This window comes from Ornithodoros turicata, chromosome 2 (genome assembly GCF_037126465.1).
Source record: "Ornithodoros turicata isolate Travis chromosome 2, ASM3712646v1, whole genome shotgun sequence".
Classification (NCBI taxonomy): Eukaryota; Metazoa; Arthropoda; class Arachnida; order Ixodida; family Argasidae; genus Ornithodoros; species Ornithodoros turicata.
The window spans coordinates 101,580,314-101,608,280 of NC_088202.1; the positions used below are offsets into that span (position 1 = coordinate 101,580,314).

Below are 27,967 nucleotides of genomic sequence, written 5' to 3' on the forward strand. Positions count from 1 at the left end.
TCTAATTACACACAGACTGCTCGAATCCCCACCCCCACCAAACCCAGCGGGAAGCGCTGTGTTGACAGTGTGCAAGAGACGCATGACAACCTGCGCGACACGCGAGCAGCGGAAAGGAAAGGAAAAGCTCGAACATCACGGCTTCACTTATCGCGCGCATGCCTCCTCTTCTCGGTCGTGTTCCGCTGAGGTAATCGCTGGGTCAAAAACTATTGCTCCTTGGAGCAAATTTTTCGCCCCTGCACTCTTAAAAATGAACTTCACCACATAGCACGCTCCTAGCCAACCACCATCACGAATGACAACGTCCTCGCCCCTGATTTGTTGAAAACGGGAGGAGGAGCCTATTTTGTGCCGTGCATAATGGCACAAAATAGGCTCCTCTTCCCGTTTTCAACAAATCTAGGGCGAGAACGTTGTCATTCGGGGTGATGGTTGGCTAGGAGCGTGCTATGTGGTGAAGTTCATTTTTAAGAGTGTGCTCCACCAATGGAACATTCAACGTATGGCACTCTCTGCCAATGGAATAGTTTTTGCCCCCTTCCGGGGCAAAGCTTTGACCTAGCTCTGCCAGTGGAGTGCGCTTTTGTAAAAGTGTGTTCGGCCAAAAACGGGTCTGCAGCTGGACGGCTGCGACACGGAGTGACAAGTGGCTGTCATGGCACACCCAGGAGAAGGGGGGCACGGAACTCCAGTTTCCCTGAAAGTAGAGGGGAAACTGTCTCCCTTTTTTCCTGTGTCTTAACTGTTTTTCTTGTTTTTTACTTGTTCGAACTTGGAGGTCTCTGGACCCCAGGAAAAGCCATTAATGTTTTAGTTGCAAAATAAACCTCGCTGAGCAAAGACGTCTTTGTGCTACGTGTCTTCTTATCGGTCCTTTGTACCGGGCCAACGGCAGCTTCTCGGTGTCGTCCATATAGTGTGTAACGAGTGGGATATCGCAAGATATTATTCCACTACATTTTCTGGTGCCGAAAGCCGGGATTACACTCGTGAAGTTCCAACATCATGGATCGACTGAAGACTAAACGATCGGTTCGACGGACAAAGAACACCAAACTTATCAACGAGGTGTGTTCCTTGCTTCAAGAGCCCGACGTCACCGTGACACCGTCACCAATGGCCTTCGTGATCGTCTCACCGCAAGCAACGATGAACTCACGCAACTCAACGCCCAAATCGAATCCCTCATACCGAATGATGAGTTGGAAGCCGAGTATTCTACTGTGGGAGACTACACTCTTAGAAATGAACTTCGCCACATAGCACGCTCCTAGCCAACAATCACCTCGAATGATATCGTTATCTACCCTGATTTGTTCAAAAAGGGGGGCGTACGCCTTTTCTGTGACACTTATGCTGTTCATAATTGTCACAAAAAGGCGTACGCCCCCCGTTTTCAACAAATCAGGGCAGATAACAATATCATTTGAGATGATGGTTGGCTAGCAGCGTGCTATGCGGTGAAGTTCATTTTTAAGAGTGTACGAGGACCAATTTGCGAAGACACTCAGTGACATCCAGAGTAAGCTAACTGCTTTACAGAAGTGCTCTAACGATTCTCCTACCGTTGACAAGTCAGTGGCCCGCAAAGAAAAGCCCCAAAACACTGGTGTGAAACTCCCTGAGCTGCAGTTGATGCAGTTCAAGGGGGAATTGGTGCAGTGGCAACCGTTCTGGGAGCAATTCGAAACGACTGTCCACAACAACGAAAACTTGTCAGACATTGAGAAGTTCCAGTATCTGCGTTCACTTTTCTTGGGTCCGACGTCGAGTGCGATATCGGGATTGCAGTCCACGTCTTCATGCTACAAAGACGCTATAGACATTCTCGCACAACGTTTCAGAGACAAACGCCGTATTGAACGTGAACATTTGAGCAACCTGAGACATCTCCCTGCTGTAAATTCTTCGGAAGATATTCAAGCTCTCCGAAAAGTATACGATCGTGTCCAAACGAATATACGCGGCCTGCAATCGCTTGGTGTCTCGAGTGCAAGTAATCCTCCATGATGGTGGACATTCTTCTGTCCTTGCTTCCCTCAGACATTCTGGTGGAGTATCATCGCAGATTGAACGGCAGTACTCAAACTTCAGAATTTTCTTATCTGCTGGAGGATGATGCTACCCCCGTCGCGTCGCAGGCATAATCAGGATCAGCATCGGAGGCATCGCAGTCCTCCAAGGAAATGGTGAAGCTGATCAATTTCTTGCGCGTGGAAATCGAGAGCAGAGAACGTTCGGGTGTACTGGACAGAAGGCAGGACAGCGCTCTGGATCCAAAGCGCAACCAAGGAGTAAGTCCTCCATCTGCACTCGTGCTTCACAGCGCCGGCAAGGTGAGCGCTGCCTGTTTCTTCTGTGCCTCTGAGAGTCATGCTGCCGACACCTGTCCTTGTGACCTTACTCTGGCGGAAAAGAAGAGAAGGCTTGCATCCGCGAGGAGATGTTTTCGATGCACGAAGCAGGGGTATCTCTCTAAAAACTGCCGCTACAGAACTAAGTGCAAGAAGTGCGGCTGGAGACACTGTGTCTGGATGTGTGATCCATCCTGGAAGCCCAATGTATCGCAAGATGATGTCCAGCAGATGGTGGCAACTAACTTGTTTTCCGCAAGCACTTCTCTCGCACAACACGATACGGAAGTCTTACTACAAACTTTCCGTGCTTGGGCTACCACAGATCGCAGCTGCGCGTACGTGCGTGGTATGTTCGATGGCGGAAGTCAACGAACTTTCATCCTCGAAGATCTCGTCGACAAGTTGGGACTCGTGGTGACCGGCACAACCAACATACGCTTAGTGCATTTGCAATTTCGTGTAGCGACCAACAAAGCCAGAACTTGAAGGTTGTCCAATTACGTCTGCGGAGCCAGTACAAGTCCACGGAATATACCCTCGAGGCAATCCTCATACCGTTTATTTGTCAAGACGTAGTCCAGACTCCTATCAACCACTCGTACGTTGAAAGCTTGAGGACCGAGGGCATGGAAATTGCTGATCGCCTTCTCTTTCCTTCTATTCCCGCAATAGAGGGCAACAGCCTGTTCGTTGGGGTAGACCAAATGTGGAAGCTCCTATGCGGGACCATTCAACGATGCGAGGACCATTCAAGCCTGGTAGCCATCTCCACGGTATTGGGATGGACATTTCAGGGTCAGTCGTGCACCGCTAGCGCCATTTCTAACGCTACAAACGTAATGGTCTGCGTACTGCGGGCAGGGCAAGGCAGGGCGGGCAGGGCTGCGGGCAGGGACGAGAACGAAGTCTCGCTGCCACCTGTGGACGAGTGGCAGATGACAGGAGTTCGCTTTGGAACAACAGCGAGCCCATTCCTTCGTGGGGCAACAATTCAACACCACCTCACGAGCATCAAGTGCGTGCAGGGATTATCTACTGTGGTGGACGCCATGCGAATAAAGTACACTGCACAAGCCGTGATGTAGGAAGCCGGAATACGCCTAAAAAAATTGAGTTCGAATTCAGTGGAGCTACAACAAAACGTTGTCCCGGCTCAGGAGCAGACCTACTAGCAGCAGAGTCCGAAACGCGAATAAGGAGAAGTGAAATTTCTAAGGTACTGGGAATCGTCTGGAGCAGAGACACCGACTGCTTTGGTTTCTCAAGTGACCACCTGCTGGGCGTCCTCAAAAACACGAAGCGCTCGGTGCTTCGGCGGTCAGGGCAGATGTTCCACTGGGATTTCTCGCACTGTACTTTATCCGCGTGAAGGTTTTATTTCAATGTATAGGGGAACTGGGACTAAGTTGGGACATCCCTCTACCAGAAGGTGCGCAGCGTGGCTGGACGTCGTGGACCGCAGAGCAGAAGAATTCGCCAACACATGTAATAGCCGTCGAGTAGTACTTCCAGACGGGAACGAATGGCTCAGCGGGACTGCAGCTTCATGTGTTCACGGATACCAGCCCCCTTGCATGTGGTGCACGCGCATACCTACGAAGCAGCGGACAGCGACGGGCAGGTCAGTGCGCACTTGGTATTTGCAGCATCACGTGTTGCACCCTTGAAGAAGCTAACATTGCCGCAACTGGGACTGACGGGAGCTGTCATTGGGGCTCGTATAGCGACCTTTTTGCAAAACTTACTTCTTGAGGAAAGAATACCCACGTTCCTCTGGACTGACTCAACAATCACTTTCTCCTGGATTCGAGGTTCTGACAACGTATGGAAACCATTCGTTTCGAACAGTGTGTCGAGATACAATCGCTCACTGATCCATCTGCATGGAATCAATGTCCTGGCCATCAGAACCCGACCGACGCGCTGACACGTGGACAAACAATCGAGAAACTGAGTGCACGTGAACAGTGGTGGCACGGGCCTGCCTGGCTTTTACTACAGGAAGAACATTGGCAAAGCACCGGGCTTCAAAACAGTGACCATCTACAGCATATCGAAGAGGAAAAACGACGGCAAGAAGCTGTTGTCATGACTGCTGTGGTTACATCACCACCGTTAATGACACTGCCGAGCTTCAGCAGCTACACAAAACTGCTACGCGTCATGGCGTGAATCATCAGCAATTGCCGCCAAGGAGACAAAACTATCGAAACCACCTTGACGACTGCAGAAGTTAACAGGCAGGAATTGCTCTGGATCAAGCAGGCTCAACTCAGCTGCTACACCAACGAAATTCGCCACATTGAACTGGAGGGCCGGGAACCACGAGACTCTCCGATCGTCGACCTTCAACCTTACGTTGACGATGATGGATGTCTGAGAGTAAAGTGTAGGCTTCAAACGAGAAGGGTTTATTTTGTCTTGCACTACACACACATATAGGAGTAGAGCGTTGCTGCGCGTGATCATGTTCTGTTCGTTGCTCCTTGGGAAGTGTATGCTCTCTCTCTCTCTGTAGCATAGTTGCCAACCGTCATTCTATCGGCGGCTACTATCAGCGTGAAACCGAAACTAAGTCTTGTATTTTGCCTATATTCGGCCATCCTTTTCTTTCGATCGACCCGATCGAACAAATAAAGCTTAAGTTTTCATCTGCTGGGCCAGTCTCGCAGAGGGTCTTGGTTCCTGCTCGTCATCATCGGACGACTTCATCGGACTTGCGGAGTCTTCTCGTGAAATGTCGAACCTTTTCATTTTGTCTACCGGGACAGTGCCCTTGTAGCTTCGACCTTTCTGGCCAGTCTCGGGCAAGGATTGAATTCGGTATCAATCATGCGGCAGTTTCTGAATGACCTCATACGGTCCTCTGTATTTGTCGCAGAGTTCCCTGGATTCTCCAGTAGCGGGAGGTTCTCTTTCAATCAGTACCAGGTCTCCCACTTTGTACTCGAGCGCTGTGCTGCGCTTCTTGTTGTAGAGGCCTTGCTGGTACCTTTGGTCGTTCTCGACGTTTTCGGCCGCTTGTGCTCGTCTTTCTGACATCTCCTTATCTAGCTCTTCCTTGAGCGTCTCTCGTACAGGGTCGCCCGTCAGGTTTCACGACACATAGTTGGACAGTAAGCTGAACGGGGACGTTTGCGTTGACCTGTTGTATGTAGCGTTTATTCCCCTTGCACTTGAGGTAGGGTCTCATCCCAGTCCTTGCCGTCGGGACCCTTGGTAAGGCTAGAAATGGACGGAGTGATCAAGCGATTGTATCTCTCAACCTGGCCGTTAGCCCTGTGAGTCGCCCTGGCATTTCTGATGTGAATGCTCTTGACGTCATGGCAGTACTTCTCAAAAAGTGCACTCGTGTATGATGTTCCGCGGTCCGTTATGATCCTAGCCGGAGCACCAAACATGCCCACAATGTCTTGGAGGAATCTCGTAGGAAGGCACTGGTGTTACGCACGGCACGAAAGATCACAAATTTAGTGCAAGCGCCCACCAGGACGATCACGTAGGCATTTCCACGCTTGCTTCGCACGAAGGGGCCTAGGTGATCGATATGTATCGTATGGAAGGGTTCTGCCACCTTCTCGATGTTGTGGCTCGAGCTCTCCTGGCCGTTTCCCTGATGGTTTCTTGTTGTACAAGCATTCTAAGCATGTTGAGATGTACCTTTTCACGTATCGTCTCATGCGAGGGAACCAGTAGCTACGCTGTAGGAGCTCCACTGTTTTGTCAAGGGCGAAGTGTCCTGCTTCGTCATAGTATTTGCATACTATTTGCAAGCGTGCTCGTGCTGGAACCACCCATAGCAGCGTGTGTTTTGTTCCGTCTTGTAGCCTTCGGAACACACTTCCGTTTTTGAGTACAAAGTCCTGCTTTACTCTCTTCGCTTCCTTTGTTCGGTCTGCACTAGCCAAGCTCTCCTTTATCTTCTGGATGTACGGATTTGAACGTTGTGCCACTACCAACCAGTCCACAGTTGTGACAGCTGTCGCTAGCATTTGTACAGTGTCCACTACTTCTATTTCTTCCGGTTCTCCCACGGGAGCCCTCCTTAGCGCGTCTACGTGGCCCATCCTTTCGCCTGGTCTGTGCTCGATCTCGAAGCGGTACTCCTGAAGCCGAAGATACCATCTACCAATCCGGGGAACGATGTGTTTCATCCAGAAAGCCGTTCGAAGAGAATTACAGTCAGTGACCACCGTGAAGCCCGGTAAGGGCGTAGCTTTTCCACACTCCGGACGACAGCCAATGCCTCCAGTTCGTACGTGTGATACTTTTCCTCGTCACGTGTCGTTTTGCGGCTGACATACATAACTTAGTGGAGGAGATCGTCTGATTGTTCCTGCAGAGCACACCTGCAAGGCCGTGGCTTGAAGCATCCGTGTGGAGCTCGGTCCTGGCCATAGGTGAATGGCCAGTGTTGGCTTCACCATCAGCCGTCGTTTAAGTTCAAGGAACGCACTTTCTTAGTCGGACGACCAACACCATGTCTGATCCTTGCGAAGTAGCTGGCTGAGTGGCTTTGCAATGATTGCGAATCGTGCTATGAATCTGCGGAAGTAGCTGCACAGTCCGAGGAATCGTCTTAGTTGGTGCTGATTACGTGGGACTGGAAATTCCGCGATGCTATGAAGCTTGTTCGGATCTGGGTTGATTCCTAGCTGATTCAGAGATTTCATAGCCCAGTATAATGTCTGTTCTTGGAAGAACAAGCACTTTTTCAGTCGCAGTGTCAAATTCGCATTCCTGAGGACACTCAACACCTGACAGAGACAAGTCAGTCTCTCGTCTACAGTCCGTGTATGGATCAGTAGGTCGGCCATGTAAGCCATAACTATCGTGTGTCTCAGTGGACCAAGTACGGCATTGATTATCCTTTGAAAGACAGCTGGTGCGTTGACGACACCGAAGGGCATTCTGTTAAATTCGTAATGGCCGTCTGGAGTTACAAATGCTGTCTTCGACCGACTCGACTCCGTTATCGGCACTTGATAATAGCCCGATGCTAGGTCTAACGTGGTAAAATACTTTTTGTCGTGCAATCTGTCCAGCTGGTCGTCAATCAGTGGAAGAGGGTAGCTTTCCTTTTGTGATACGGTTGAGCGCACGAAAATCTACACACAATCGTTTTTCACCGGTTTTCTTCGTCACCAGCAGAATAGGGCTTGCGAAGTCAGAGTTCGACTCTTTTACGATGCCGGCTTCCTCCAGTTCTCGTACGATACCTCGAACCACTTTCCTTTCCGAGTGAGCGAGACGGTACGGGCGGTACTTGACGACGCTGTCTTCGATGAGGTCGATCCGCATTTCTGTGAGCGCCGTACAGCCGATTTCAGACATTGACTGTGCGAAACAGTCCCTGTAGTCGTTTAAGAGTTTAGCGAGTTCTTGTGCTTGGGCAGGCGATACAGATGTGCCCACGTTTATTTCGGAAGCCTTGATCTCGCTACTATGGCCCTCGTTGTTGGACAGCACCTCGACCACCGTTGGCGTATCATCTGGCTTACACCACTCTGCTCTTACCACTCATTTGAATGTAAAGTTCGTGCTCGGATACATTTGCGACCGGCAGGAGGTACTCCTGTTGTTAATCCTCGCGAAGCACGCAACTAAAGATGCAGTGCTCGTAACCTCGACCCACTCGATACTGAGCATCGACGTAGACGTCACCCATGTTCTCCTCTTTCGTATACAGTGTGACAAGTCCGACGTAGTTCGGAGGAATAACTGTTCTCTTCTTCGCCCAAAGGCTGACATGTCGTGGCGCAAGAGCGGGTATTTTAATATCCTGCAGGGTTCCATCTTCGTGTAGGTGCGCATGTTCTTCGAAGATCCGCAGCATGTTACCCCTGCGTATGACAGTGGCGTGTGGTTGCTCTGTGAAGGGCTGTCCGATCAGCAATAGAACTACTTGGGCATAGTCTGGGACGACGTAGACGTCCACCGTTGCCGTGGCTTCGTCGGCTTTCAGTTCCAGTCGCGCTTTGCCAATGGGAATTATTTTGCCAGAGCCGTAGCCGGGGATCTCAAATGGAGCTGAGAGATCGCTGTACTGAACCGATAATTCGTCTGCGTTAGTCTTGAAAAGCGTGACGCACTGGCTGCCCATGTCAACAAATGCCTCGACTTCTTTACCGTCCAGGAGAGCCGTCATGAAATACCTCGCGTTCGCTGGCCCTTCCGCTGTGGCCACGTTTCGTGCGAGCATAGCTGCTGACTTCGGCGTTTCCTAACCCTTGCCTTTGTCCTGACGACAGTCTTGAGTCTCATGCCCTGTTCGTTTGCATTTTTCGCAGCGTGGCTTCCTCTGTGGCTGTGGACATGCGGCTGAAAGATGTCCGTATTCGGAGCAATTGAAGCAGAGGGGTTCTCCTTTTTCGTTGTACGTTGGCTCTCCTTTTGACGCGGTTTGACCAGTGCTCTGTTTCGCACTCTTACTGGAGTCTTGGGCACCCGCGGAACGCGAGTGCTTAACGATGTCCACTCGTCCGCCCAACAGTTTCAGGCAACGAAGGAGTTCCTGGGGATTGGCAAATTCACGCACACTTAGCGATCCAACTGCGTTTTCGTCGTTGAGGCCAGTGATAATATACTCGATGCAAGCGGGATCGTCCAGTCCGCATTCTCTGGCCTTGGCGAGTTTGTCGTAGAAGTAGATCTCGATGGTTTCGTCCCGTTTTCGTTTTCGGGCCTCCATTTCCCGCAGTAGCTGTTGAAAACTTGCACTTGATGGAAACGCTTCTCGAAGCTTGCTTTTCCGCTCTATCCATGTATATTGCGTTGTTGTGAGTCCATCATACCAGCTTCTCGCAACTTCTTCCAACTTCGAAAGCGCAAAGCAAGAAGTTTGTTTATCATTCCAGCCGTAAGCCGCCGCGAGTTCGTCTACCTTGTTGATCCACGCTTCCACCGTCGGCTGAGTGTTTGTAGCAGGATCATATGTCGGTATAAGGTTCGCGCTCGTTGAAGCGAGATACCCGACCAGTGATGACTCATCGCTGGCAACAGTACGTTGCGGTGGCCGGGGTCATTCGTAGAGTTGTCGAGCCCCGTCCATAGCTTCTCTAACCGCTGCTTGCACTGCGGCTTGCATAAGTGACTGAATATCAAAAACGTCCGCGTTGTTGCCGTTGATGTTCGGTGCTCTTGTCCCAGCATCAACGTTGCTGTGGTGTCCGATGCGAGTCGTGCCGTGAAGCCCACTTGACGGTGTTGCCTCGCTGTCCGCGCCCTGTTCTCCATTCGTGTGGCTGCTAACGACTTGTATCTTGTCGTCGGCTACGTTCGCCAGGTTTTGGTCAACAGTAGTGCTGGATCCTGTCGGAGTCCCGTCCATCGTTCGCGGGGCGTCCACGTTACGTGATGCACGGCGCGTGAGCATGCTTTGCAATCCGACTCAATCAAAGCCCACCTTGTTCTGATGATGAAAATGGCGAGTCGATCCCACTTCTGATTTCTGTAGTCTTCAAACGAGAAGGGTTTATTTTGTCTTGCATTACACACACATATAGGAGTAGGTTAACTTAGAGTATGCGTAGCGCGTTGCTGCGCGTGATCATGTTCTGTTCGTTGCTCCTTATCTCTCTGTAGCATGGTTGCCAACCATCATTCTATCGGCAGGCTACTATAAGCGTGAAACCGAAAAAGTCTTGTATTTTGCCTATAAAAGGGACGTCTGCACTACGCCAGTATTTTGGAGGAAACAATTCTTCTTCCAGGGAACATTTCCACTGACCACAGCATCCCACAGCGGTGCAAATTCGGACAACGTTTAATGGTCAACTTCTGGCAGCAAAAGGAAGACCTTCCGGAGCTGCCGGACCGGAAGTTAAAATCACTGAAAGAAGGAGAACTCGCTATCCTTCTAGCGGATTATGTGCCACGACACATGTGGAGAACGGTGCGCATTGTTGCCAGCCACGCTGGAAGGACGGGCACGTACGGGCCTACACTGCGAAGATTCCGACAGGGACCATCACCAGCAGGCCCGCGCAGCTACTGTATCCCCTGGAGGCCTCAGACTCATTTCGGGGGGGAAGATGTTGTAAAACTGTGTTCGGCCAAAAACGGGTCTGCAGCTGGACGGCTGCGACACGGAGTGACAAGTGGCTGTCATGACACACCCAGGAGAAGGGGGTCACGGGGGGGTTTCCCTGGAAGTAGAGGGGAAACTGTCTCCCTTTTTTCCTGTGTCTTAACTGCTTTTCTTGTTTTTTACTTGTTCGAACTTGGAGGTCTCTGGAACCTAGGAAAAACCGTTAGTTTTTTAGTCGCAAAATAAACCTCGCTGAGCAAAGACGTCTTTGTGCTACGTGTCTATCGGTCCCCTGTACCGGGCCAACGACAGCTTCTCGGTGTCATCCATATATGTATTGTGTAACGAGTGGGATATCGCAAGATATTATTCCACTACATGCGCCATAACTTTAGAGCTAACTGCTATTCCGAACTCTATCTTGTACTTAATAGTCATGCTGCGGGGGGTAGCGCACAGTGGGGTTCTGCAGCTTATGTTGTGTCTTGCTACCTCCGCGTGGCACGTGCGAGTACGCAACAATTGATTAATGGCGCATTCCATTGGCAGAGTTGGGCGAAAGTTTTGCCCGGTGAAACGGCAAAAACTGTTCCATTTGCGGAATGGGGACATGTGTTGAATGTTCAATTGGTGGGGCAGGGGCAAAACATGTGCTCCATGAAGCGGTAGTGTTTGACCCAGTGATGTCCTTGGGGCAAAGCCAGCGGAACACGACAGAGAATAGGAGGCATGCGCGCGATAAGTGTCGCGCAGGTTGCCGTGCCCCTCTTGAACAGTAGAAACATGACGCGTTCCGCAGTGTGTAATTATATGTGATTCCGAAGCGGATTGCTGAACCCCACGCGGCCACAGCAAACCCCAGAAAGCACGCGGATCACGCGTTATACGCAGAGCGCGCATCGCACCTTGCATGCTAGCATTTCTTTGGCAAAGCAAACCCGTGCGACCCCGCCGGGAGCATGCACTGAAACCTCACCCAGCGCGGGGCAACAAGAAAAAAAAAAACTATTTAAATGATGATGAGTAGGGAGTTTCATCGCCAGGGACGATACGCTGGAGGTAGGGTGATGAAATAGAATATTTAGACGCCTCGGAGTGCGGACCGAAGTCCTACAGTGTCCAAAAACTTCTGAAATGCGTTTAGGGCCGAGCGCGGGGCAAAAATTGCTCTCCCGGTGGAATTCGCCATAAGAATGCCTGCGCCGCCTTCGGTTGCACCACGGAGGAGCAACGGTCGGTGCTCTCTTTTCTTCTGAGCGAAGGCGTGCAACTCATCAGATGAAGGCACAATATACAGTGTCGTTTCACCTAAAGTGATGAAAAATTCGAACTGGCGACGCACTCGCCGGAGGACTGTGGGACTTTCGGCAGTTACCTTCTGAAAACTTACCGCCATTTAGGAAGGCTTTGGACAATTTTTAATTGAGGGACACTTCCTCCTATCGCCGCATCTTTCGCACGCGCTTTTGTGCGACGATCAAGCAGGCGGGGCTAAAGCAGCACTTTTGCTATTTTTTTTCGCCTATTTCTGTCGCTATTATCATTGAATGGGCGCGTGTATTTGCAAGAGCAAGACAAACGGACTCGGCTCGTCACGACCTGCTTTTACAGTACCGGGTGTTCTCCCAAGAATCTCTTTGGAATTCCATTGGTAACAATAGCATCTTGACATCAAGGCCTAGTACTAAAGTAGACACCTCTTTCACCGCTTGAGACATCAGCAATATTTAGTCTATCAGTGTAGTAACCAAAAGCAGATCTGCGCCGTCACTAACTGCACAGATATCCCGTGTAAAAATATATAGCCGGATTTCCCTATGCAACTGAGCTGTTTCGGCTCATTTGCATGTCAAAATTCGGCTATGGATATTTCAACGAACGTACGCGTTTCAGCATTTTTGAAAACATGGAGTTGCTCTCAACGACGATTGTCTCCCATTCTGCGCTCTCGCTTCAGTAATTAATAATTTTTTGGGTAATTAGCCATCTTGTGGTTACATACTTTCTCCGAGAGGATGTCCCCTGGCCGAATAACTCTACTGGGAAAACGCTATCTATGCTACTCTCATAGCTCTTTATCAAAAACCTGTTTACAAAAAAAAGGCCTGTATATATTACGTGCAGCCCAGTGTACATTACGTGTAGCTTCGGCTACTTTTATTCATTTATTTGTCTTTTTTTGGTGTCACACATTTCAATGGCTTTGCGCTGCGGCTTTATGTTGGTGAACCTCTAACCCCAACGGGTGGGCGTTACGTTCCACGAGACCTTCTGACGTAGCAGGCTGACTGAGCCTTCCCAAACGTCCCCCACCCCACCCCCACCGCCCTGACGTACAGTTCTTTCACATGTAGCATTGTTGGACGACATAATATGAGATTAAGATTGTACACTGTCCCACTGAATGACCAATTGTCTTCAATAAAATATTCTAAGACGACAAACGTGACGCTTACAGTTGTCAGATGTCGCTGGAACTCCTGAACTATACCTGTGTGTTGCAGTAGATGTCCTGGGGCTTCTACTCTTCTATCTTTTAGGCCTGTCGCCATCAAGAAACGCGAAGAAGTAGAAGAAGAAGAAGAAGAACAAGTGACTGCCTTCTATACTTGTACCATACTTGTACTGCTCCCATTTGTTCCTCTGTTGTACTTGCTGTATTCAGGATGCCATTCCGATTCGAAGATGTTTTAAAACGTGAAAAGGTATACCATCAGAACCCAACGAACACTCTTGACATTGAGAAAACGTCAGACCTTCCCTCACCTCCAGAAGCCGGTCGTCGACAGGTACGATTTGACGTGTGGTTACGAAAGTCTCTAATTGTGGCGCGGAAAAAAGCACTAGACGGGGAAGATTTCTCTAAGATACTCACCAAACGCCCATGAGAAATTAGTAAAGGCTGGTCTTATGCACGATTACTATAGACAGTTGCTGGACTATTGATATGACCTGGTGGTCTGATCGGTCTCCAATGACACGATCTCGCCCGTTTACATAAAAGTTAAGTCTTCGAATAACAGACTCATACGCAATTCTTTTCCCAGTGCATTGAGCACGCGCCCACTCAAGTGGTGCCGAAGCTCAACTGAATTTTTACTGAATTTTTGTGCAAACGGACCCTGATGGAACAACGGAATCTTGACGACTGTTTCTTTCAATGCCGCTTTTATTGCAGATTGACCGCCTCTCCCCTCTACTTATCGCGGTAGGCCTGGTCTTCATTGCCGTCGTTGCTTTAGCCGTTGTTCTGGAAAGTCGCAAAGGCGATCTGGAACTGGGCCTCACTGAGTCACATAGTTCAACCACCAAAGGAAAGCACTGCTATGGCATAGAATGGTGAGCGTTGAGAATACGTTGAGAGCAAGACTTTGTCATTGTCCTGCACTTTTGAATAATTCTGATTGCAAGTGGGAGTTCCTAGTCCAACATTTCTCAGTTTTCCTGCAATGGACAAACTAAGCTTGCTTCATGTGCTTCGCTTGCCATAACGAGCGACTGCTCTCATTCGTCATGCCACATGAACAGTCATGTCTTCCTTCAGTCGGCTGTCCCGCGTTTGCATCTCTTAGTGTGTAGAAAACAGTGATCCCTAGCGTTTATTGGGTGTTCAACCTACGGCTTTCATGGAGATTAGCGATGTGCCTCCGTTTGCATATGTAGGTGCTAAAGTCGGGCTCATACTTGCTCCGTGTGCCTGTAGGATGTATTCATTGTTGAAGTCTACGTAATTTTTTAGGACAAATTCAATTAGTGCAAGGAAGACGTGAGTAGTGAATCATTTACAATGTTGTGTTTCGGAGCGATGCAATTTCTTCTTCGTGTGGTACGTTCTGAATAAATGACATAGCCCGGAAATTATAGAGCCCCTGCACAACGTACTTGTAGTGATTAAATCCCTGCTATAGTCTGAATGACAGTGTCGTTGATGTGTTGTTCAAGGTTGCACGTCCTACCAGATATGTTGGCGGTGTAGGACTCATTTCAATGTACTCTCCAAATTTTTGGGATTAGGCAGAATCGTCTTTAGTTGGGGTGCTTGTTGGAATGAGTCTGTCCAAAACCACTAAGCGCTTCTCCACCATGGTAGCATGGTAGTGTGCACCCGCGGAACTCCAGCCACTTCATAAACCGCTCCATGCCGTACATCATGTCTAATCTTCTCCGTTGCAGCGAAACAGGTGCAGGCACTGAATATCCCGTGCAGGGCTCTTCAATGAATACTACGATGACTGGGACCGACGAATCAATAGAGCCTAACGCTACAATCGCTGAGAACGGCACTGCGGTGGACCAGCACAGACCAGTCTCTGACCTTCGTGCAAACGACGCGTTTGCAACCGATATTTCGGCAAGTACATATCGGATGCAAGGTAAATATAAATGGTAGCGAAGGCGGGAAAAAATACGAAATCTGTGTTAGCAACCCTGCGCCCTTCATGATACACATGCGAGCGTGGTTGTTGAGGGGCAAACTACGAAGGTAAACAAAAATAAGTTAATCGGAGGCGCGAATAATGTCTGTATACTAATACAATATGCATGTTTTCAATGAGCAATTCGCGCGGTCTGCCAGTAATACGGAAGATTATAGACAGAGCCGAGTACTCTTCCGGTTCCTGTCGCTGTCCATGTTGTTAGCTACTAGTTTGCGGTACGTTGACTGCGCACTTTGTGACTGTTCATACCCGTTTTCTTCTTCATCGTCGTCTTTTCAATTTCAAACCACCAAGTCCAACTTGGGACATTCCTCGGGGGGAATGTCACATTTCAGGACAGTAGCCAGCTATTGCTTTATTTGAGTGTCAAGAATGTGGACAGTACTGACTTTGGAGCTGTCGGTTGCTCTTCCCGCCTTTGCGACGTTTGTGGGTGCGTGTGAGGAAGCCTTCAAAGCCAACGACATTCCTCACCTCCCAAGGGGTCAGGTCCAAGCTGTGTGAAGCGTTGGACCTACTTGGTGCCAAAGACATTGAGTTTGTGTTTTTCATCCGTGTATGATGATCTATTTCACTTTTTTCTGAGAGTACGACTGTTCTGGTTTGCACGAGAAAGGAATGAGGAAGTACGAAGTAGTACGTTACATCAGAAGGCACTGCAGCAGGCAGCGAGACTAAGTTCGTAATCTCTGCACGTTGTTGTGATGTAACCAGAACTTTTCTTTCCATGCAAAGGGATATGCATGGTTCTGTTGTCTATCCAGTGCTTTCAGTTGTAACCTAGATTACACATGATCTCTTGTAATTCTTTCATTCCTGTGAAGCATGTGATTTGTCAAAGTGCACTTTTGCACATAGCTCCTTACTGTGTTATTTGTATTTTGACAGCCATGCAGAGTTCAGTAGTCTGTGCCAATTATTTATATGTTTAGTGTTTGTACACCTGTGTACATAGATACCTAGCATACATTTTCTATTTCGAATCTTCAGCAGTTTGCCTGTTCTTTGATACGTATTAAGTGTATACCTGTGTATATAGATCTCTAGCACGTAATTTTATATTTTGAATCTTGCGCTGAGTTCACTAGTTGTGTGCAAGTATGTAGGAGCAGTTATGTGCAGGGCTAAGCACCTTGTGCAGCTTGCAAATCTACACCACATGGCAAAATGTGCACAAAATAGAAGAAGCACAGAACATTGTCGATGCTTTGACATTCCTTTAATACAAAAATGCTGTTGTAATCAAAGTAGAAGTAGTCATTAGCAGGGTGTGTACTCACTGAACAAGGTTGTCATTGCTGGAAGCTGATACTGTTGTGTCTGTTTTGCAAGATACTTCAAGATCACAGACTTCTAAAATGAGCTAATGGACTTGTGCCTTCTTATTCCCCCATAGCATTCGTTACAGTGCCAAAAACAGTATGCAGACATAGCACCACACAGTATGCAAATATCATATAATGTGATCTTCAAGTGCAAATATGTTCACTTCCACCTTCTTTGCACGAGAGATATGTGGAAAGTTCCAGATGTACATGAGGACAGCTATAGCAGCATGCATTGGACATTAAGGTCCTGGGCCCCACCTGTGTTTGCTGGAATTTGTACATTATCCCTTCGTGCTTATTCAGTACATGGACTGTCATACTGGTTATTTTGCACATTATTCTGTCGTGGGTATTTATGATGAAAGATGGAAGTCACTGAAAAGTCACTGTGTTCCAGCCTCAGAACATCAATTGTCTCATGTGGGTATTTATAATGTTTACAACGGCATGGCGAATTTACCTGTGATAAAAGAAAGCAAGCCCCCACCTGGTCTCCTGTGTCCTTTGTTGCACGCATGTCGCTCGTGTTGATTCTTCTCTGTTTACAAATTGTTTGAGTTTTTGCTCTTGGATTTGCTTTCAACAGCGGTTCTGACATTCCGCGGCTCGACATCGCGATGGAACGCACGCGCAGCGCGAGCGCCCGCCCCGCGCTATACGTAATGGTGACTTACCAGGTGACGTCATTATGACGGAATTTGTAGTTTGCCCCGCAACGGATGGATGTCACTGACGGTCTTTATCATGGCCGCCCTTGAAGACGTGGTGGCCAATGCAAGCTTCGCTACCATCTATATTTACCTTGTCGGATGTTGCTTATAATTACATGGTAGTGTGGTAAGAACAATGTTTCGGAATATCTTCGCTGAGAACTTTGCGTGTATCCTCTGAGTTAGTCTACAACGAAATAGAAGAGGGAAAAAAGGAGACAGCCGTGACTCACAGGCACACGGAGAACAGTGACAGCATGGTACTCAAACGGGCACTAGGGTGCACGAGTTTCCCCTCGCAGAATGAAATATGCCGTTGCCTTGAGAAATTGTCTGGAAACTGCGTGGTCGGTGTTGATCCATGTGATAAACCCGGCATAAACAGTCGACAGTGCAACTGCAAACTCTTAACTGGCAATTTTATTCACATTGCACACACGCATAAATACTAGTATCTACAGGTTTCGCCCAGATAATGTGACGCCAGCAAGCGGCACAAGAGGGACAGTCTTAGTGACATTATCATCACGCGCTTCACTTTACGGGCACGTGTGTTATCGACCCGTTCATTTGTCGGAAAAGCTTGATAAATCTCCTTATCTACAAGGGTCGTTCAAGGGTAACCGATACTTTTATTACTTTAAATACAATGGAAAACTCATGAAGCATCAAACTACGTCAGTTTTTCATAGCATTCACAGTGCGTATACACACTGCTGCCGTTACTGCGGCAAATCTTTGATGCGTTTGCCGTAGAAAGAAGTGGGATGCTGTCGTAGTCACTGCAGGACATCTTTCTGGAGGGCTTCCTCTGCGTGGAACGTCTTTCTTCCAAGGTGCTCTTTAAGGGGCCCAAACAAATGGCAATTGGTTGGGGCTAAATGAGTAAGGGGAAAGGGGCGTGGGGTAAGATCTCCTAACGTCCTACCGTCAAATCCGGGTTCTACGGGGTTGCCACCGTCAAATTCGCCGTGTGAGCCCGGGCAGTGTCCTGAAGAATGACCCTTCCGGACCAGGCCTTTTCTTGGGAATTGCGTTTCGCACAGCCCCCTTTATCAACGCGGAGTATGTACTAGGCATTAATCTTGCCCCTTGCTCCAAGAAATCAACATGGATGGCATTCCGCATGACAATGAAAAAAGGAATTCACTGGAAAGGCTAGCCAACTGTAGGACTCGAACCCACATCTTCTCGAATACCGGTTCAGGGCTCTACCAATTGAGTTAAGCTAACACACCTCCCCAACGATTTCTAAGTGTGCGTCACCTGAAGGCACAAACCACATCCAGTATCTCACTCATTCCACTTTCACTCTTACATGTTTTCTCACCCACACACACAGATTCATACGACAGGGGCGATGCAAGCTGCATATATGTTGAACACGATAGAAATTAATGTTTTGAGGCTGCAACACAGAATATGGAACAAACACACAAGGCCTCCAGTGCCTAAGAACGAAGTGAAAGTTACTGAAAGAAGGGGTACTTTTCCAGACGACAGTTCCAGCGGACATGAGAAGAAGCTGCTATTCGTGTTGGACAGCAAGCACAGCGGCGCCCTTCTTAGCAACTTGTCTACTTCACCAGCGCAACAAGATCACTCTTCTAGTAGATGACAAAATCGCGATTTGCTGTCATCGTTGGCCAAAAGAGACCACGCGAGAAGACGCGAGGCCAAAAGAGACGTATCGCGATCCTCGAACGGGAAATTCGGTTTCCCTACATGCCTAATGCTTCGTCCACACTGCGGCACCGAACGCCGCGAAAGCCGCGAACGACGGAAATGCCAGACCACGTCCACACCCCAATCCGCGACAGCCTGGAAAGTCGCGAAGGCGCCGAAGAACACGACGCGAGAGCTGAAATTGCTTAGCTACTTTTGCCGGGAGCACCGGGAAAGTCGCGAGTCTGCACAAACAGCACGCTCCACGAGCGCGAACGGTGGGAAGGAGGAGCAGCGTCGTGGACAACAAACATGACGGATGCGAATCCCTGGTCTACAAAATTATAATGAAGGCTCCAAAGCAGCGCTAAATGTTGTACGGCAGCAAATGAAAGGGAAACATAAACTTAAATATGAAGGCCGGCTCACAGCAGCTGTTCAGAGAAGACAAGGAAAATATGTTTGTCGACTGTGTGGAGACATGTGTAGATGCAGGTGGCCGGTTTCACGTCAGTTCAGGCAGGCAGGTCCCATCGACCTCCTGGATTTTCATTATTTTTTTATATTTAGAAGCTCATCCTACATGATGACCAACAGCGGTAAAACAAATAATTTCTACGGAATAGTTTTCGCGGAAAAAAATCGAGAAAATCCGGCCCTGAGTTCGGGTGTTTCAGTTTTGCCGTGTTTGCGCGCGTATATCTCCCGAGTCTTAAAAGTTACTGCAGTGAAATTTTTTTATGCTTTAGTATACCTACAGGCCAGCAGTCCGAGCGCAAATTTTGGCGCGCAGGAGCAACGCTCTGTGATATAAAAAATGTCGAACGTGCTCTCTCGCGCAGTTTTGTCCCAACTTCGACGCGTGATTTCTCTGGCTGTAGATATTACTCACTGCCATATTTGGTATCAGTTCACAGAGCTTTTAATGCTCTTTCATCTGATATATGTATTGCGCATATAACCCCTACAGGTATCTGCTGAAATAGGGAAATGTTATGGTATATTTCGAAAAAACAAGGAGTTTGAGCGTCCGATTCTCAAAAAGGCCCCTTTTTATTTCATTTATATTTTGCCAGGACATGGCCCGATGTTAGACCTTTCATCTTACGTAAAAAAATTCTGCTTCATAAAGTGTACACAAGCGATTAGCGCGTTAAAACGCAGCCCTAGTCTGCGTGCGTACCTGTCGGGGCCCGGCTGCCGGTACCGCTAATGGCGGGCCTTCTGTGATGTCGTACAAGAAGGGGACAACCTTGTGTACTCAAAAGTGGTAGCTTATGTCGATATATTTACAGGACTGCGAAAAAGAAGTATTTTGCAATGACAGCGACAAATGATTTCACCCACTTTCTATGAAAACGTCACTCTTCATTCACTGTCCACGGTACTAGGTATGAATGTTTCTCGGCCTCGACTTTCCAATGCTTACTTTGTCACGCATTCGAACCTTGTATGCCACTTTGATGTGGTATACGTTTACATATTCCCTTTTCTTTTGTGTTCGAAAAGAAGCCACGTCCTCAGCCCGTACATGGAGTAAATGGACGCGCGTTAGATGTTTTGCCAAGCACGTTATCATATCTTGTGACTCTAAGATGACGTCTTGCTAGAGTGAACGCAAGTTAGGCGTCGTGGCTGGTGCTTGATTATTCCACCGATCTGTCATACGCACTTTTGTCGTGGCCTGTTCCTGAACAGCCATGTCGCGCTCGCAAAAGTAGATTTGGAGAGCTCATAGAGCCTATGCCGATTTTTTAAATGGCTCGCAGCTCCATCTGACACGTAAATCATTAGCTGCAACAGGAACATTCTCGTCAAGCCATTCTTCAATAGTTATGGAAGCGAACAGTGACCGTGCTGAATCGTGACACAAGCCTTCGCTCACAACACGAAAACTGTGTGTTTCCGTGCAGCTGTTACCGCACATGTGAATATGGAAATCTGTTTTCCCCAGTGGCACGCTTGTATTTCGCTAGGCATGGCTACTGTGCTGTTTTGAGCAAAATAGAAGTGCATTAGATGCGTCTCTCGTATGACTCTGCTCTGAACGTCCCTAGTGTTACTATGCCAAATGCGAGAACCCGCCCACTTCCCTAGCTCTGAGAAGAAATGTACTGCTGCAAGTTCAGCACAGAACACCCGTTTTGTGCTAAAAGCCCTCTGCATAACTTGTAAAATGAAGTAAAGCAAGCTTCGCAGGAACTTGGGCGAACTCTGGAAAAAGCAACTCCTGACTCCATATTTATTTATACAGTATTGGTATCACCGTGTGCGGAGCTTGAAAGAGTGAGGTTTTACCTTCGCTGACCATTGAGTTTGACCTAGCCGTCGAAATACGGCTTTATGGCAACGTAGGATTTCATTCGGATGCTTTGTTGGAAATAACTAACTCCCATGCGTGAATTATTTCTTGAGCAGGACGTGAGAAACTTGCTGACGAATAGCTCAGGTACAAGGCCAGACAACCTTGCCCAAACAAAGGGAGCATCGACTCGAGGCCCGCCATCCCGCGGTACCGGCAGCCGGGCTCCGACACGTACGCACGCACACAAGGGCCGCGTTTTAACGCGCTATTCGCCAGTGTACGCTTTTTGAAGCACGATTTTTTTACGTAAAATGAAAGGTCTAACATCGGACCATGTCCTGGCAAAATATAAATGAAATAAAAAGGGGCCTTTTCGAGAAACGGACGCTCAAAATCCTTGTTTTTTCGAAATATACCTTAATATTTTCCTGTTTCAGCAGATACCTGTAGGGGATATATGCGCATTACATATATCAGATGAAAGAGCATTAAAAGCTGAGTGAATTGATACCAAATATGGCAGTGAGTAATATCTACAGCCAGAGAAATCACGCGTCGAAGTTGGGACAAAACTGCGCGAGAGAGCACGTTCGACATTTTTTATATCACAGAGTGTTGCTCCTGCGCGCCAAAATTTGCGCTCGGACTGCTGGCCTGTAGGTATACTAAAGCATAAAAAACTTTCACTGCAGTAACTTTTAAGACTCAGGAGATATACGCGCGCGAACACGGCAAAACTGAAAGACTCGAATTCAGGGCTGGATTTTCTCGATTTTTTTCCGCGAAAACTATTCCGTAGAAATTATTTGTTTTACCGCTGTTGGTCATCATGTACGATGAGCTTCTAAATATAAAAAAATAATGAAAATCCAGGAGGTCGATGGGACCTGCCTGCCTGAACTGACGTGAAACCGGCCAGGTGCGGATCCAGCAGGGTGGTCCAACCTTGGTCAGCATGGTAGATACACGATCTAGGTCAATTAAACACTATGCGAAGACAGATATTGAAGGGGTCAGAACATCCTGACTCCACCTCTAAATCCGCCCTTGCATCCCGTCTGCTCCTCCCAGTGGGCATCGCTTTACAGGACGCTGTGTAAAATACAATAAATATATGCCTCGCAACTGTTATCTTCACTTATCCTAACAGTAGTGCCGGCATTCCCGGCGTTCGGAGCACACTGTGAACAAAAGGGTCGCGAAAGTCGTAAAAGTGGAGGAGGAGGAGGAGGAGGAGTGTCGTTGGGAGGAACCCGAGAGGTCTGCCTGCCTGATTAGGCGGCATGTTTCTCGGGAAGGGAAAGGTGGTGGAGAGGAGGAGAGGAAAGGGTGAAGTGGAAGACCGAGCGGAATCCGCTCGGGGGGAGGATAGCTGCGTCCATGGGCCGACTTCAGGGGAACTGTGCCGGCATACGCCTATTACACATCTGAGGGAAACCCAGGAAAAACCCCAGACGGCACAGCCGGCCCGCGGATTCGAACCGCGGACCTCCCAGTCTCCAAGCCCACGCGTTACCGCTGCGCCACCGGAGCTGGTGTGTCGTAAAAGTCGTGAATGAATTCCCTGCATTCGGGCGGCTTTCGATGATGATGTGTCGACGTAGCATAACGGTGGTTGTTAACTGTATTTGAAACCCACGTATTCTGTTGTAACAGGAATGAATTCATTTCATTCTTTTTCAGGTTGACTCCGTCTCAAGGAATGTGGAGAAGAATATTGAAATTAATTGAAAATTATATCTTTTGTAACTGAAACTATACCGTATTGAAACGGCGGAATTGAACAAACCTATATATAGACCTTTCAACGACAATGAATAAATGGAGCCACTATTCGTCTGGAACTGTGAACATGTCATTCCATGTGGTGAAGTGTAATCGAAAGTGACTGTACGAGGGTGGTTCCATAAGTTTCCGGCCCGAGGTAGAAAATGCGCGAGAATTTGAAAATGCGATTAAGGACGCGTGGCGCCATCTGTTGGAGGGCCGGAGCACCACCCTCAACCCTCTCCATGCTTTTGCCGGTTGGACAGCGGCATTTCAAACAGCCAGGGTGCACTCTTCAGTTAAAATTGAAAAAAAATGGAGTACCGCGCTGGGATAAAATTCTTGACAAAAGAGGGACTTTCGCCTATAGAAATTAAAGCGCCAATGGACACCGTGTACAGGGAAGCTTCTCCGTAGTACACAACGGTAAAAGATTTGGCTAAGCAGTTTCGACAGGGGCGAGAGTCCATTGAAGATGATCCACGCGATGGTTGTCCAGTGGAAGTGGTGACACAAGAAAATTTGTCTCTTGTAGAGGAGGAAGTGCTGAGCGACAGGCGTCTGAAGGTAAAGGAAATGTCAGAAAAGCTGGGGCTTTCCAAAACAACCGCATGGAAATTCGCATCAAGGAAATTCGCATCATCGGCGAGGGCCTTCACATGAAAAAGGTCAGTGCGAGATGGGTGCCACGACCTCTCTCGTCAGTTCAAAAGCAACAGCGCGTCGTCTGTGCCAAAGAACTTTTGGAGCTCTGTCAAGAGAACGAAGAAGAAATATTGAAGTCAATTGTCACAGGGGATGAGACTATGGTGCTCTACTAGATCCCCTTTCGAAAACGGAGTCAATGGAATGGCGCAAACCAGGAGAATCAACCCAAAGAAAAGCCAAGGTCACACAGTCCACAAAGAAGATAATGGCAACAATATGTTAGGATTGTCACGGGATCCTCCTCATCGACTTCAAAGAGAGGAACACCACAGTAAATGCGACTTATTATGCTTTACTCCTGCACCGACTGCGAGACGCCATCAAGGAAAGGCGGCTGGCGGCAGGTTGAGTCGAGGTGTCCGGTTGCTCCAGGACAATGCCTCTGTCCACACGGCTTCTGTTGCCAAGGCTGCACTGAAGGAGTGCGGCTTCGAAGAAATCCACCACCCTCCTACAGTCCAGACTTGGCACCGAGTGACTACTTCCTGTTCTCAATAAGAGGGATGTTGAAGAGGGATCTCAGAGGACGGAGATTTCAAAACGATAGTGATGTGCAAGAAGCAGTTTTCCAGCATTTTGCGGACAAAACTGCGGACTATTTTTTCAAGGGTATAAGAATGCTGGATGAAAGGTGTCAAAAGTGCATCGAAGTTAAGGGTGACTATGTCGAAAAGTGATGCACTTGTTTCGTCCCTATGACTACTAAAGGTTGGTTGGGTCGGAAACTTATGGAACCACCCTCGTATAAGGAAAGCGAGTAAAAAGTCTGGAGTGATGGCCTATATATCTTTGGAGAGATCCGCAAGGTCTTGGGCGTAGAATTCACTCGCGTGACATTCGTAATGTTAATTGTGTTAATAAACCACCAACTGAGGAACCTCTCGCACACGACGTGAACGGTCGTTGCTTGCTGATCGAGGGTGTTTCAGAGCGTTGGGACCACAATGCAGATTTTCTGTTTCTATGTTCCGTAACGCCGAAACGTTACATTATTAGTTAAATTAAAAATTAAATGCAATAGCAGTTGGCTGAAATTACCACAATTATAAAATAATTCGCATGAGTTTAATTGGTATGAACTAAGAATTAGAATTAGTCAAATTTTACACATAACCGTGACGTCGAAACGTTTCATCCACATACGATAGGAAAGACGTAAACTCTACATCAAAACGTGTAATATCGTAGGTGGAGATTTGAACGACACAAGCACAATGTTCTACAAGCACTAAACAAACCAGAAGCAGCAAAAGGAACGGCATCATATAACAAGCGATTGCGACAAGCTAAGATAATTTCTATATCCAGAGAGGTGAAATAACTAGGAATACGTCACCAATCGTCTCAAAAATGAATGAGGATGAACAGCACCAAACATTGCGTTCTGAATATTACGTCACTCCACGGCATATTTCCCAGATCACCAGACGACTTTGCCTTTAATCCTTGGCCTTTAATACTTAAGCAGCTACCCCTCAATGCTACCGTGCCAATTTGAGTCTGCAATTCCCAGTCTGCAATAACAGACTGATATTATACTTCTGCCGCCATGTTGTCACCATTGTAGAAGCTGCTGTTGCTCATTTGTGGTTGGTTTATGTTGACGCGCCGCGATATTTGGGCGTCGTTTGGGACAGTGGTCTAATATTCAATTCAAAGAAATCACGAGCGAAATCTATTGTTGGTGCTGTACGATTTTAAATACTAACTGCTATGCGCTGGGGCAAGCAATCTGACCTTATGGTATTTGGGGTTTGTCATAACGCCTGAGACGTGGAAACGCAAGTCCCGAGAACGGGATGAAATATTACTAGGACAATGTGAAAGTCTGGGTCCAGCGCTGCGCTGTTCACATCCCAGTAGGAGGAGTAGACACATAAACTTGCCTTTTTTTATGATACATTTTATTTGTTTGAAGACATGCTGCATAGCATGTACCGGAACTACAGTGTAATGCATTTTCACATAACCAGGACATCACCTATTACGTGTTTTTTTTTTGTTTTTTTTTAATATTGTATGTCTATTTCCTTGACGTTTTTTTTTAAATATTGTATATTTATTTCCTTGGCGTATTATACCTGTATTTCTCTGTGCGATCACAGACCGGAATCGAGGGGTCTTCACTGCTTACGTTTGGCACCTTACAGGTTATCCTTGGATACTGCAATGCTTGGATTAGATACTGCAGGTTATGATCTGATACCTTGTTCAAGTTTAGTTTCTCTTGATTTGGAAATTCGAAAAATGTGCAAGCAAACGAGAAAAATGAAATAATACTGGTTCTTGAGATGCACTAAGTAAAATACACGTTAGGAGCGTTTGTTCTGTAAGGAAATCACAAGCCTATACATATTGAACAGGGCGGAAAAATCTTGGCCTGGCAAATTAATATTTCTTCCTAAGGTTCTTTTAACAATTTTACAATCAAAACAATGTGATAGGCGGAGCCCTGTGTGCATTGTAGTCACGTCTCCTTACCGCTGCAGTTGTGTATTTTCCATCTGGTGAGTCCGTAAATCTTATTACAAATTGTCTTGTGGACCACATCAGTGTCTCCCGCACGTTCAATTCTAACAAAATGCGTTTTTCTCGCGCTTGACCCTCGTACGTGGCCATCATGACGACGTAAAAAATTCCACACGCACACAACTATTTACAACATTTGTACAACTTATGTCATCGGCGTGGACGGCTGATGACTACGTGTCTAGTAGCCTCCTTGTGCACCACCCTGACCGTAACTTCCACCTTGTCCAAAAGCAGCTTGGCCTCCAAAACCGCCTTGTCCAAATCCAGCACCAGAATAACCGCCTTGAGAACCACCGTATCCACCAGCTCCAGCGGCACCAAGGCCTGCGAGACCAGCTCCGCCATAGCCTCCTCCAGCCCTATATAGCGATCAATGCCGTCATTGTCATGCTGTGAAGGCTACCTGGGATATATTTTACTCTCAGGCACAGCAATATCACTTTTAGGTAATCGCCACGTGTCTTCCATTTCACATATATCAAGAAAGCGACAACAAATCCGCGGCGTACAAGAAAACACATGACTAGTCTCAATGCCAAGCAACCCAAAATGTTGCTTCAACTTCAGACAGAATTTGAGCGAATGTACTTTACTACACTCTTAAAAATGAACTTCACCGCATAGCATGCTCCTAGCCAACCATTATCTCGAATGATATCGTTATCTGCGCTGATTTGTTGAGAACGGGAGGCGTACGCCTTTTTTGTGACAATTATGAACAGCATAAGTGTCACAAAAAAAGCGTACGCATCCCGTTTTCAACAAATCAGGGCAGATAACTATATCATTCGAGATAATGGTTGGTGAGGAGCGTGCTATGTGGTGAAGTTCATTTTTAAGAGTGTAGACAAGAAGCACATGCTACATGTACAAATGCAATGACAATTGAATTCTTGATCTTCAGGCCTTGCGTTACACTTCTAGAGTAAGACATGCATTGCACTCGGGGTGAAGCTGGACGCCTCAATCACTCTAGAACTGCCGTCCGTTTAGAACTAACATATACCTCTGGAACAACGGATATTGTAAAATCAAGCGTTCGCATTATTTGTTCCTTCTTTGTTCTTTCCAGGTATTGAGAATAGAGATCGTAAAGCGTACTACTTGTTTATAACAGTTTTTCATTCTCAGATTTGGTGTTAGTTCGAGCGCTTCAATAAACATTCGATTCCTATATCGCAGTCTTTAGCCCTGCTCCCGTACTGTGGATGCGTAGGTAGCCTCCCCATATTGTTCTTGACGTTTATATTCGGATGTCTTCGCTCACTCACAACATTGGGATACAACATGCTGTGTCGTCATGTGTCACCTACGTCACCTTTACCGTGCCTGTGCCGCCGTCATATACATATTTACACGTTAGACCACCCCTGCCTTCTTGTATATCTGGTGTCTTTCTACCGTAACGTAGGCTTTATATCCTTACGTGTGGCTTTCGTTTTCTGTTAATATGTGCACGACTAGGTTTCGTTGAATACAGAGGATATCTAAATGCACTTCACCCTTAGTAAAATTTAGTGGCTGCCTGACGAGCAATCGTTGTGCAAAGACTTCTCACCCTGAAACCAGAGCAGCACCGCCCCTGCCGCCGAGACCTCCGTCGTAGCCACCCTGAGATCCTAGCCCAGCATAACTTGCGCTAGCGGCTCCTGCGTAGCCTCCTTGAGCTCCCAAGGAAGAGGGTGCGGCGTAGCTTCCAGCAGCCCCAGCGCCTCCGTACTGAGCGCCCAGACCGGCGCCAGCGCCAGCTCCATATGCTTGTGTTGCGCCTTGTCCACCGCCTGCGGCTGAAATTACGGTAGTATAATGGTATGTTATGGCACTGTTCGTTTAGGTGGTAATTAACTGTAACAATATGTTATTTACCTTTTTGGGGAAACCTACCTTCCAGTGGCCTACCTAGCGGCTTCATCTACGCCCTATCTGTTACGTCAGCGATAAGAAGCGTATCCCCCTGCTGCCATGCTTTGCCCCCTCGCTTCTCCCTACAGCTAAATGCATCCACTACCTCCGCGAACCAGTCATTGGAGACTCTCTCTAGACTCCAGGCAGTCTCGCAATCCGGGAAACACACTGCCGATTAAAATTTCTGGATAAGAGCTTGATAAGGTTCACCCACCTGGC

At 47.7% G+C, this 27,967-nt stretch overlaps 2 protein-coding genes across 4 annotated transcripts in view; one reads left to right on the forward strand and one right to left on the reverse strand.

The window, feature by feature from the left end:
• The first annotated feature begins 12,996 nt into the window (after positions 1-12,996).
• LOC135383896 (uncharacterized) lies at positions 12,997-22,674 on the forward strand. The gene is made up of 4 exons (XM_064613187.1): positions 12,997-13,178; positions 13,568-13,728; positions 14,563-14,740; positions 22,520-22,674. The coding sequence occupies exons 1-4, from the start codon at positions 13,056-13,058 to the stop codon at positions 22,565-22,567; spliced, it is 510 nt and encodes a 169-aa protein (XP_064469257.1). The 5' UTR covers positions 12,997-13,055; the 3' UTR covers positions 22,568-22,674.
• A 2,532-nt stretch (positions 22,675-25,206) lies between these two features.
• The window catches only part of LOC135383899 (uncharacterized), a 39,336-nt gene continuing 36,575 nt past the window's right edge, over positions 25,207-27,967 (reverse strand). For 2 of the 3 annotated variants that reach the window (XR_010420135.1, XM_064613189.1), the window contains 2 exons: positions 27,402-27,630; positions 25,210-26,202 (listed from right to left, as the gene is read on the reverse strand). Coding sequence is in view for 1 of the 3 variants with exons in the window: in XM_064613189.1 (XP_064469259.1) it covers positions 27,463-27,630 (168 nt within the window). In the remaining 2 variants the exon portion in view is untranslated. Of the gene's footprint in view, positions 26,203-27,401; positions 27,631-27,967 lie in introns of all 3 variants that reach the window. The other variant, XR_010420134.1, reaches the window with a different exon arrangement.